General features: G+C 40.4%; 1 protein-coding gene across 2 annotated transcripts; it reads left to right on the top strand.

The window, feature by feature from the left end:
• Nucleotides 1-92: 92 nt before the first annotated feature.
• RAE1 (ribonucleic acid export 1) lies at nt 93-7,948 on the top strand. Of its 2 annotated transcripts, XM_010722546.3 has the most exons (12): nt 93-218; nt 363-467; nt 1,102-1,194; nt 2,098-2,184; nt 2,417-2,503; nt 2,724-2,795; nt 3,313-3,420; nt 4,414-4,520; nt 4,607-4,682; nt 5,197-5,391; nt 6,612-6,697; nt 7,280-7,948. In XM_010722546.3, coding segments are annotated over exons 1-12 (1,107 nt in total). In that variant the 5' UTR covers nt 93-128; the 3' UTR covers nt 7,281-7,948. The 2 variants fall into 2 exon arrangements, with proteins under 2 accessions (XP_010720848.1, XP_010720847.1); XM_010722545.3 differs by having other exon boundaries at nt 6,612-7,948.
• Nucleotides 7,949-12,740: the final 4,792 nt, after the last annotated feature.

Below are 12,740 nucleotides of genomic sequence, written 5' to 3'. Positions count from 1 at the left end.
GCTCTGCTGGGAAATTGCGGGCTTCCTATGGCACCGCGGGGCGGGGTCTCTCGGGATGCGGCACTTTGTTGTCCCCCCGCTGTCCCCTCCGCTTCTCACCGGGCCGCTTTCTCGTTCGCAGAGCGAGGATGAGTCTGTTCGGCTCCACGTCCGGGTTCGGTACCGGCGGTACCAGCATGTTCGGCAGCACGACTGCGGATAACCACAACCCGATGAAGGCGCGTGTGTGACCCCGTGGAAGCCATACCCTGTGTGCTGTGTTCTCGCAGCGCCGCATCCCCACCAACCCCACACAGGTAAAGGTTTCCGTGTCACGGTTCTCAAATGTGGCTAATCTTACGGTGTCTTTTGTTTTCTTATAGGATATTGAGGTAACATCTCCGCCCGACGACAGCATATCTTGTTTAGCGTTCAGTCCACCAACACTGCCGGGCAATTTCCTTATTGCAGGATCGTGGGCAAACGATGTGAGTACCCACAGCCAGGCCTACAGATGAATAAAGTGAAAGCATCGGTGCCTACAGTGCAAAATGTGGTCCTTAGAGCTTGTACCGTGGAGCTGGAAGTCTTCCACTGCAAAATGTGTGTCTTAATGCCTTGGCACTGCGTACTTTGACATGGCAGCTTCAGCTGGGGGATTGAGTTGTGAGCTCATGTTAGCCATTCATCTCCCTGTGGCTTCTAAGTTTCAGCTCAGAACACGTAATCAGTATTTCTGCTATTGGGTTTCTGATTTGACGTTTTAAGATTCATTTTCTTGTATAACTAGACTATCATACTTTGCCCAGAGGAAAAGCCATGAATGCAGATAAATCCTAGCTGGTTTGACATGTTCATCTCAAAAAGATGAGGCTCTTACAATCTTACTGAAATTTCTGTTGGGATTGGAGTGTGTTCCCAACCAACACAGAGAGAGTAGGACTGAAATGCGAGTGCAGGTTTTACCAATTCTGCTTGGTCTGATGGCTGGTGGCCTGCAACAGCTTGCTCCTAGCTGACAGCTAAGCATCTTCAAGATGAGCAATCTTCAAGGTGAGAATTCTTTTAACTCTGTAGTCTTATATCTGTATATTACATCTGTATATGTGTCTCCTGTTCCAGGTTCGCTGCTGGGAGGTTCAGGATAACGGACAGACGATTCCAAAGGCTCAGCAGATGCACACAGGGCCTGTACTGGATGGCTGCTGGAGTGATGTATGTTTCAGTTTAAAAATAAACAGTGACATTTAATCGTAAGCCTAAATAAATTGGCACGTATTTTCTGGAAACATGAGTATAGATGTAGATGCATCCCATGGTTATTGTACATATTTCTGTTACTGTGTTTGTGTGCTGAGCATACTCTAACAGAAGAGGCTGAGATGGGCAGATAAGAGGGTAGAAGTGTGTTTAGAAGTGAAAGTGTATTTAAAGCTAGGTAATAGCACAGCTTTCTCTTTGGGCTTAAAAGAAAATTTGGAAAAGGCCTTGAATGGAGAACCTTAAATCTAAAGCTGCTGTATTTTAAGCTGAGTTTCCATTGTGTGGTGTTTATATTTCACAATACAGAATGTGTTTTTGTGAAGATTTTGCCATCCCCACGGCCTTCTATAAAGCATGTTTACAGCAAAGGGACACAGATGGGCTAGTGAGGATTTGGCCAGCAGAATGTTTAAAGGCTGTTATCGGTATTGTTGATGTAACAGTCCAGAGTACAACAGAAAAGAATGTGCCAAAAATCAACTACCCTTATCCTCCCCACCCCTTCCTTTGAAAAGCTTTTAGCTAGATACTGAATATTTTTTTCTCTATTGGAGCGAATAGTCACTGTTTGTTGGGGCTTTATCTTTGTTACTAATATATAGCTGTGAAGAAACAGTAGTGGGCAGGCATGGAGGAATGCCTGGTTCCAGGTTGAAAGTGGCATTGCTAAGTGTGCCACTGTTACACAGACTCAAAGAAATTTCCACTTTGTTTCTTCTTTTCTCTTTTTGTTTCTTTTGTTTGTCTTGCAATGCCTGTATGTGTTACATTACTGTTATACTACGGAACAGGGTAAGACATGACAATTTTCTGATGCAGATATTTTTTTCTCTTGGGCTTTCTCTTGTTTTTCAGGATGGAAGTAAAGTATTTACTGCTTCCTGTGATAAAACGGCCAAAATGTGGGATCTCAACAGTAATCAGGCTATTCAGATTGCACAAGTAAGTCCTAAGCTATTGTGTAGTTTTTTCTTTTCTTTAATTAAAAGCTACCTTTGTTAGCTAATTTTAAAGAAATGCTAATGTTCAGTGCCTCTAAAGTAGATACTAATATGAGAGAGACTTTCTTGAATGGTTTAAAAAGTGTAAATACATGCAAAAATGTGAGGAGCATAAAAAAGAAACGTGAGTTGTTCCCTAGTGTGTGTTTTTACTTTTTTCTTTTATTCTTCAGCATGAAGCTCCTGTGAAGACCATCCATTGGATTAAAGCACCAAATTACAGCTGTGTGATGACAGGAAGCTGGGATAAAACTTTGAAGGTACAACTTTTACCCAAACAAGTGGGTGCAGAGTGTGCTAACAATCTGTTTATGGCAGTATTTATCAGAGTGAAAATACTTTCTTAAACACGCCGATTCAAGAACAGATCAATGTAGTAACTTCACTTCATAGAGAGTTGTAATGTCTGACAAGAGTGAATCAGCTTGGTACTATTTGCTCAACTCTGAGCCTCTGTTTGTTTTGTTTTCTTTCCATCAGTTCTGGGATACCCGTTCACCAACGCCTATGATGACACTGCAGCTCCCTGAAAGATGTTACTGTGCAGATGTGGTGAGCTATGATGTGTAGTAAACTAAGAGTCAGCTGGATGGCTGGGGGATGAGTGAAGTGGCTATCTCTGGGGCTTTTGTAGGCTCACGCTGAGTACTGACTGTTAGGATTTGATCTCTGATCTTAGTGATAACACTAATGTTGATGTTCATGATTGAACCTCTGGAAAACAGATATTTGCATCATACAGAGTAGGGTTGCTGTGCTGGTAACATCCCAAAGGCAAACCAGCAGTAAGACTGGCTTTCCTTTATTTGCAGATTAGGTTGTATACCACTGTTGGAATTCACATTGGAAGGGTCATCTAATAATGGGGGGTTTTGGGAAGGCTCTCAGTGGCAGTGGAGAGCTGATTTGTTGGAAGATCCACCTACAGGTGAACTCTTTTCTTCCTACCTCCCCCAAAAGAAGTCTGGTGCTGTAAAATTCTTCAGGGATTTCTGTGAAATAAGTTGAGTTGTCTGTCATGCTATGAACACCACTGCCTCTCTTCCAACCTGTTTTATAACTCATCTAGGTTCATCCTATGGCTGCTGTGGCCACCGCAGAAAGGGGTTTGATAGTTTATCAGTTAGAGAACCAGCCATCTGAATTTAGAAGAATAGAATCACCTCTTAAACACCAGGTAAAGAGTTATATTTGATACAGGTGCATTTGTACAGATTGTTGAAATTATGTACTTGCTGTTCTTGATGTAAAAAAAAAACAAAAAAAACAACAAATTATTTCAAAGGTGGAGTACTTTCCTTTGGTATGGCACATGTCCTACTTTGATGTTTATTATGGTGGTATATTAAAATAAATTGCCACCCCCTGCATCTTGGAGTCTGTTTCCTCCCTGTGATGGGACTGCAAGGATTGAAAGGGATTTCTTGAAATGCTCTTCGAGTTCAACAGAAGTGTTCTGAGATTACCTTTTTCCTTGTCCTTCATCCAGCTTTCCATATCTGAAGCTCCTTATATGTGAAGTACAAATAATTTCAGAAGCATTCTTTAATAAAATAAGAAATGACAAAAAACTTGCATTTTACATAAGAATCACAAAATTATTACTGCTGCACATAAATCTGTTTACCTGTATACACAGCATTTAAATTGAGATTTATTGTGTCCTGCAGATCTGTTCTTTGTGGGGCTATGAGAGGGTTTGGAAGATAGCCTGCTATTGAGTGTGCTGTCACTCAGACTTTGTTTCTTTCTGGTTGTTTGAAACTTTGCAAATGGTTATAGAATACAAGAATGATGATGGCATTTATTCCAAGAAGGTGGGACTGCAAATATTTCATTAATATCAGGTGTTGCAGCACTGTAGAAATGGACGTTTGAGAGGTCTTTTAAATTTAGGTTGTTTAGACTTTATAATGTTTTAGAGTAGTTAGCCATTATTATAGTTAAGTACATGGACTTTTCTCTCCTGAGGAAATTTCTATTGCTGATCTTGATAAGGTTTACAAATGTAAATAATAGGTCAAATTCTATTGAGAATTTGGGCCATATCTCTCGATCTTTTCTGTGTGCTTTTCTTTCCCTTGTTATATGGAGCATTCTGTGTCCCTATGCAGAGCAGCATTGAGAAGACATAAGTTTCTATCTAAAATACTCTCCTTCTCAAATCTAGCATCGCTGCGTTGCTATTTTTAAAGACAAAGTGAACAAACCTACTGGATTTGCCCTTGGAAGTATTGAAGGAAGAGTAGCTATTCATTATATCAACCCTCCAAATCCGTGAGTATTCTTGTTAAATCGTTCTTAATTTATTTCTCAGTTTACAACGAAGAACATAAGAGATGTTTGTCGTTTTTTTTCCCCAGTGCAAAAGATAATTTCACTTTCAAATGTCATCGCTCCAATGGAACAAACACATCAGCACCTCAGGATATCTATGCTGTAAGTAGTGAGCTTATATCACGAGGTCGTTTGTGTAGGAAAACAACATAAGTTCTTAATGTAAAACCTGCTATGAACTGTTAATTCTTTTTCAGCTCCAGGTAAAAGTTGTGTTAGACTCTGTGCTTGAAGTGCAGTCCTTGATGTGCATTGAGGAAAAGCAATTTTTTGCACTTTCTTTAAAACAGAAGTCAGATTAACTATTCGTTTCATCCTTTTGGTGGAGATAAAATTTTCTGATCTTGCTGTTCTTGCTGATTTTGAGCCAATGCCATTACACAATATAGTAAGCATTACCCATTTAATATTTAGCTGCTACAATAAAGATGCTTTCCTTGTTGCTCCAGTGTCTAGTTTTAAAAATGTATCCGGTAAAACACTTCAAAAAACAAGATGTATCTATAGTTGCAAAAAGCCTTTTCTGCTGTATTTACTCTTGGGATCCAGCATGTTTTGTTCCAGTCATCTGTGGATGACTGTGCTGTTTTACGTAGTATTTTCTGTGGTTCTGCAGGTAAATGGAATAGCATTCCATCCTGTCCATGGCACTCTTGCAACAGTGGGATCTGATGGTAGATTCAGCTTTTGGGATAAAGATGCACGAACAAAGCTAAAAACATCAGAACAACTTGACCAACCAATATCTGCTTGTTGTTTCAACCATAATGGGAATATATTTGCATATGCCTCCAGTTATGATTGGTCAAAGGTAAGAGAGGTTTCAACCCGTATTCACTCTTGTACTTAATGACTAAGGCAATTATCCTATCACACAAAGCTTGTACTGATCTCTGTAGGTAGTGATAGAAACTTTCTAGCTTCATAGGCACGCAAGAAAATTTACAGTGGTCATAGTAGGCAGAAAAATGATGAATTCTAACACTGGAGCAGTGTGTTCTTCAGTATGGCTTTTAGCTTCAGTTGGTAAGATTGGCAAGCACTGCTGTTTTGCAGATGTGGATGAACAAGACGTAAGCAGTGTGGTTTGTGCTGGAAGGATTCATGCAAGGAATCGTGCTGGTTGCTCACGTGTGTTCTGCTGTGGAAATGGAAGTGGTGCACGTTGCACACTCAGAAGTTTTCACTAATCTTTGAAATCTGCTTCTCATGAAGATGATTAGTTTTTCTTTCTATTAAGCTGTCATTGTATTTATAGGCACTTCTAACAGTGTTTCAGTGGTATGTACTGTATTTCCAGATCCAAGTGCAGCTTGCTGGTGGCACTCACTTATTGATATATCTTCCAGATTTGACTCAACAAGAATTTATCTAGGTGCAAGAGAATCAAAAAACAATGAGGTGGAGGATCAGTTCTTCTTTATAGTTGATGAAAGGGACAGTTGAAATACAACTGAATTTTAGTGGAATTACAGTGGGGAAGTGTTTATTGCCTGTTATAACTCACACTCTTAAATTTGAAGATGACATTCATTGTATTTTCAACTTAAATGAATGCAGAAATAACACAAACTAATTCTATCACATCCCACGAAGAGAAGTAAGACTATGATTTCCTATGTTGTATCTACTCTTAGGAATGCTGTCCAAAGTAAAATGACTTTGTTAGACAGGGGCAGATGAATTCTTCTGTTCTAAATACTCAGGTAGACTGCAATGGCATGTATGTACCAAAGTATCTTTCAGATCTGTTCACCAGCAGATACTAAGTTTGTTTTCTGCAACTGTTTCTACGTAGCATTTTTGATAAGCTTCAGGTTTTGCATCAGACTTCAGTAGTTCTACACAATTCTTGTAATTACTTAACTGGTAAACTGTTTATGACTCAGTAATGTCTGATATCTGACCTGAAAGACCTCGAGTGAATCTTAATAAATGAAACTAATGGAACATTCATATTTTTGTATTTTAAGATAATGTTGATATTGTCTGTATTGAAGAGAGTAAATAGAGCTGATTTTTCTTTTTTAGGGTCATGAATTTTATAATCCACAAAAGAAAAACTACATTTTTCTGCGAAATGCAGCAGAAGAGTTAAAGCCTCGGAATAAGAAGTAGTGAGTATGAGTCTGAGCTGTGTCACTCTCCTGTGTTTCTGCCATTCATGCCTATACTCTGCCACTTGTGCCCTATTGCACCACAGTTCTGTCAAATCTGGATCGTTTTCAACAAGAAGAGTAAGAATGATTTGTGTTGTGAATTGCTGGAGGATGTTTTTCAAGCTAGATATTATGATGTGTTTGTATGTTTTGGAAGAGAGGCGGTTGTTCATGTGACTCAAGCACTGTCTGTTCCAAAGCAATAATGAAATTGCAGCACAAATTTAAATCTTCAGTAGTTATTCCTGCTTAGAAGCTCAGGCATTTCTTTTTGTTTTTTTAATTGGTACTAACTAAAATGTGTTAATTGTAATCGTTCTGGAGAAGTTGTATGCATACTGTATTTTTTTGTAAGCACTTGCAATTCTTCATGTAGTTCTTCTCAAAGGAGGCTTGTTTTTACTTACGATCTAGGGATTCTTTCATTGGTTGATATACATATATATTTTTAATAATTATTTTAAATGGAAGTACTGCCTGCTGTGTGCTGGGAGGAAATGCCTTGCAAATTGTTTTCCTTTTTTTTAATGACTTTGGTAGGTATGTATAGCATTGACAAATTCAAGACAGAAGATGGATGGACACAAGTGCAAATTCTGTTTTCCTTTACTTTTACACTCCAGCAATGCACAAGACTTTTGAGCCAACGATTCTCATGCTAGTCCAAAGGAGAAACTGCCAGTTGTGCCAAGTGGTATAGAGTACAGTAATGTCAGCAATCCATTAACAGTTCTGTTCTGTTCGTGACCGAACTAATGAGTGCAAAATACCGGTGGCCTACACTGCTTTAAAGCTGACGTTTTTTGAGTTAAGAGTTAGTTTCTACATCTCTGTTAACACTTCTCGTCCCTTACCAGGGGTTTCTGGACTGAAAAGAAAGGTCATTTTTGTATTAACTAGAGAATAGTGCTGGTGAGTTTCATCCTGATCAAAAACGCTGTGAAGCAAAGTCAAAGCAATGTGTGTCTCTCTGATCTGAATCTACCACTGTTTACTTCTAACTGTCCAGTTGTACACATGCCAAAGTTTCTTTCTAGAAGTGAATGCTTACTGTTCCTGTTCAACTCTTGTTTGATAACAATGGTGAGGGGATGCATGTATAAAAATACTTGTCATATTGTACAAACTCTGTGAAACTGTATGTTGTGACAGTTATGGTTATGGATTCATGCTATGTTTCAAATAAAATTTTTACGAAATGCTTTTTTATATTTTGTAGTTCTGATAGAATCACGTGGCCAAGTTGGTGTGCTTGCTTCTAGGAGCAGCTTTGTGTCCTTTCACTGCAATTCATGCATTCTTTAAAAGTAAAATACTTTTTCCCCGGCTGCCTTATCTGCAGATGGAATGCATTTTGCAGCTGCTGTTTCATTATGAATCATACCTGTGGCTTTGCCTCAAAGAATTAAGAGTAGCAGCATTAAAGGCCTTTTGTGTTATGAGAGTGAATGAAGTTGTTTGCTATTGCAACAGCCAGACACCTGACAATTGGTCTTTAGTATAACTGAGTCACACTGTCTTCACAATCTCCAGCTCACCGGCCCTCTGACTTCAGACTCTGCTGTGTTCATCAGTCCTTGCTTGCTTTCTTGGTGTGTATTTCCTACTTGGTGCATCTTTGAGGGAGGTCCATTCTGCTGTTGTCTCTTCTGGGCTTTGTTTCTCGAGCTAAGTTTTTTCCTGCTACTCCTATGTTGATATGATTTTGGTTTTCACATTCATGGTCTGTTAGTTTTCTTTAACATAGAAAAAAGTTCCCAACAGTTCAGCAATAGCTGCTTGCTTGCTTAAATAGATCTGTGTGGATGTTTTATTGTTGCTTGCTTTTCAGTTGTTGCTTGTGCTGTAATCTTTGGCTGTTCCCACGTTTTTCCAGTCTTCCCAATCAGCCGAATGGCAGCAGGCAGTAGACTCAAGGTTGTGTGTGATTGCTGATGGCCAAAAAATTTAAAATCCCGTGAACAGAACCTCCCACTGGTGTAAATAGGGAAGAATGGAATGTATCATCTGTCTCTTGTTTAAAGATTCTGATTCTTTGTTTAAATACACAACTGTGTGAATGAAGTTGAGAGAAAAGAGATTCATCCCAGTTTGGCATGTACATTTCTGCGGGTTCCAATGGAGCTGCACCTGCTTGAGAGGGTACTGAGCTTGGCCAGAACGTTTTCATTTAGTGTTAATAAGTTGAGTACTTATTCTCGTGTTGGAATCGATTCCTTTATCTCAGTGAGGCCTCAGAATTATTTAGTCATCACGTTAATTGTTCAGACTAATTTTAGAAGGGCATACTTTCCATTACATTGCTATGTGTGTTAGATACATTCAGCTGAGATGACAGAGTCAAACTTTGAACTGATTTGTTCTCCATTACCCGAAAGAATGCATTGGCAATTTACTCCTCCCCAGGATTATTGTGGGTTCTTTTGTGAAGTGCACACAGCTGTATCTGTTCAAGCCTTAAGATAAGAGCTTACTTATCCACATCTCGGTGTTATTTGTGTGGCAGTTACTTATCCAAAAATACCCGAAGTAAGATTCTTGGGGAAGGTGTTTTCACAGCCACTGTGGTGGTTTGGCTGCACAGTACGGTCGCATTTGGCCGTGCAGAGATCTTCTCCCATTCCCACTTAATACCAAAGGAAGGAATCGTTTGTGGTGGAGCTTCACCACGGAACATTCCCCTGGTTTCTGTGCTTCTGTCGCCTCTCAGCAGCGCTGCGCACAACACAATGAATGGAATAAATTCGGAAAACGAGTCCCTCGTCGAATTTTCTATACTGACAGATGCCGTAACGCATGGAAGGCGTGAAGTCATCTCAACCTGTTGCCGTGCGTCTCCCTTGCAGCCAGGAGGTGGCAGCGTTGGCAGGATGGTGCACGCTGTGTGCAGATGCTCTGCAGTGCAACGCAGCTGCAGCTGTGCTGGAATGCAGCGCGCCTTCATTGCTTCTTGTCTTTGTATTGGCTTATACAGCTTTGAATTCTTAAGTTTGAGGTTTTAAAGGAAAAAAGCACAAAAACTTAAAATGTATTTCTAATATCAAGTTATCCCCCCAAAATACTGACAGAATGCAAGGACTTTGTAAGGTTGCAATGCTTTCCTTTTAATTCAAGTTTTAGAGGAGTGCATCTATCTGTAAGGGTGAACCAAGACCAAGAAAGAAGCCAATCTACTTCAGTAAAAGCAAGCAGGTAAGCTCAGAGCTGTGTTACCTAAAAACAAGTGCACTTTTTGGCAACAATTTGAAATGCGGTGCCTTTGGATTTTCATTTTCAAAGCTAACAAGGGTGCAAGACAACAAAAGAGAGAAATAGTCTGAGTGATAATGTTTGTGTACGATTTAAGATTGCTACCTCACGTAGCTTTCTTATCCCTGGGTATCATCTGAAGCAAAGAGCAATGAGGTCTGCGCTGGCAGAATGTCATCACCTGCATCCCCAACCTGCAGCAGGAAAGGAGCTGATGAGGAGCTGACATTGCAGCTGCAGCCTTACCGAAGGAACAGCAGTGATCTGTGGGTGCCATCTGATGCTGGGCTGGACTCAGGCTCACAGGTATCTGTTTCAGTTCCATCAGAGGATTTGTTAACACAAAGCAAACCTTTGGTTGTTTGTGCCGTTTCCCTGCACCTGAAATAGGGATAGTGCTCCTTTAGGTAAAAGAAGTTCAAGACTCTCTGGTAAGGCAGCAGGAGGTGGAGGCATTACCGCAGGCAGGGCTGTGTGCCTCTGGAACAGTCTCACGTTGGTAGAGCAATTCCAAATGTCTGTGTTGCAGCAGTTCTGCAAATACTTTCTGTTACAGTACATGCAAGATACAATACCTGCCAGCATTAGCTTTGTAAAGAGAGACCGTTTTCTTCTGTTGACTAATTATCCAGTGAATATATTCAGTTTGAAGAGTCACTTCAATAATTCAGCAGGCATGTGCCAGGTAATACAGGAGCTTTTGTCTTCCCGGCGGCACAGATGATGTGTAACTCAATCTCTGGCTTTATGTATTCAAGGAAGTGTTTGGTATAGCTCCTGTATCAAGTGCCACTGAAAAGCAGGCCCAGATAAAAGATTAAGGTAATGCTCTTTGCTCTGAAATGGGAAAGTCTACCCTTTACTGTCCAGTGTATCTTTTGCAGGCAAGAACTGCTTTATAAATGTGAAATGCGCCTATGCTACGGTCCAATAATGAGCCTGTTGAAACAACAGAAAGAACTGAAAACTGCTTTCTAAACACAGGTCTTTGTCTTACTTTATGGTGCATCTACAAATATTTTTCAGACTGATGCAGGATGCTTCCTGTCATTAATGTTTCTTTAATGTAGACACTATTTGTGCTGCATTCCTTGGTTTACTGGACCAGATGAGAATGATGATGTTCAGTTCCTGGGAACACCAAGTAAGCAAAACTCAAATCACAGATTTTCTTCAGCCTCCTCTAAGGAATTTAATCACATTTGTGCCTTTGCCAGGGAAGTTTAAGTTCAGATGCCGCCTTCTGAGTCAAAAGTTTCAGTGATCTTTCTCTACCAGCCCACAATACCACAACTAACCTGCAAGCAGGGGAGATATGTTTTGTTTGGGATGGGCATGATATTGTACTCAGCAAGGTGCAGAAATAATGCAGTACCTTAAACTAGAATCTAGCTAAGATGTCTACCTTGTATAGAAAACGCTGTTTATTCTCAATTGACTAAAACTGGAGCTAAAATACAACCTTTTTTTAACTTTCTTTTGTAAGGACAGCTGTCTGCCACGCTCCTGCTATAACACAGAGTGGGATTTATGTGGACTCAAAAGGACAGATATCACTTACTGATAGGTAATTGCTTTCCCACTCTTTTCCTTTGAGATCTCCTTTTTCTACGTAATGTTAATTCATGGTCTAAATCAGCAGAGCTGCAGGCAGTAATTAGTTGCTTGTGCTTTGATGTTTAATTTATGGACTAGTTTCTGTATGTGAAGAACAGCTTTACATTTGCTGAAAGTTGTCAGATGATATCAAAAAGTGTGTAGCAACACACTGGCTGGGTTGAAATGTCTTTCCACAAAAACACAGAAAGGTGGGAAGCATCTGTTAGGAGTACAGCTTAGTATAAACATTTCCACTGAACCTTTTTTTTTTATTTTGAGCTATTGTTCAAACACAGGCTGTGTGATGCAGTTAGTTCTCTAATGCTGACCTACGTCTTTCACAATGGCTTAGGTCATCCTGTTCACCATCTGAACACCTTTCTTTGGTGGTCTTGCCAGCAGCAGTGGAGAATTGAAAGAAGACTGAGCTCTCCAAACTACGGTGAACATGGCAAGTTCTCCACTAGTAACTTTCCTATCATGGAGACATCTGAGAATGCACCTGCTGCTCCCTTGCTCTTACAAGGCCTTTCTTCATGGGCTGAGCTGTTAATCCTGGGAAGGAAAGAGCACCGTTGTTTTTTATTCTTGTAGACTGATGAAAATGTACTTTGAGGCGATTTCCATTCTGTGGGCCTGGAGTACCAAGGCCAGTCCTGGTGTATTATTCCAGAATTATTTCCTGATACAGCACCAATTCACACGTTCCATTCACAAGCTTGAATTTATTTCATATAGAAACTAAACCTTCTTCCCTCTGAGAACGTATGCATGTGCTACGTACCCTCCTTGTTGCTGTGTTGCTGGCAATTGCCTGTTAAGATACTGATGACGTTTCCCCCTCCGCAGTGACGGCGACGTGCCAGCCGGCTGCTGCAGCAGTGCTGTAAGGAGCTGGGTGCCACAGCCCCAGAGAGCTTCGACCTCCTGTGCCCTATGACCCTGCTGCTCTTCTGTGCCAACGTGGTGGCTGAGGTTTGGTTTTTTAGCACAAGGCGTTCTGCAGGCCCTACAAGGCCATGTAGAAACTGGAATTGTTCTGCCTGAAGTTCAGTCCAGGTAACTATGTTGGTTTTCTTTAAATACCTTTCTGGACTCCATGGATACGGTTTTTGTATCCAATATTGATATGTTGTTTTGATGTCTAGACAGT

Source organism: Meleagris gallopavo, chromosome 22 (assembly GCF_000146605.3).
Source record: "Meleagris gallopavo isolate NT-WF06-2002-E0010 breed Aviagen turkey brand Nicholas breeding stock chromosome 22, Turkey_5.1, whole genome shotgun sequence".
NCBI lineage: Eukaryota > Metazoa > Chordata > Aves > Galliformes > Phasianidae > Meleagris > Meleagris gallopavo.
Note: the sequence above shows the minus strand (reverse complement) of the source record. Positions and strands in the feature narration are given on the sequence as shown.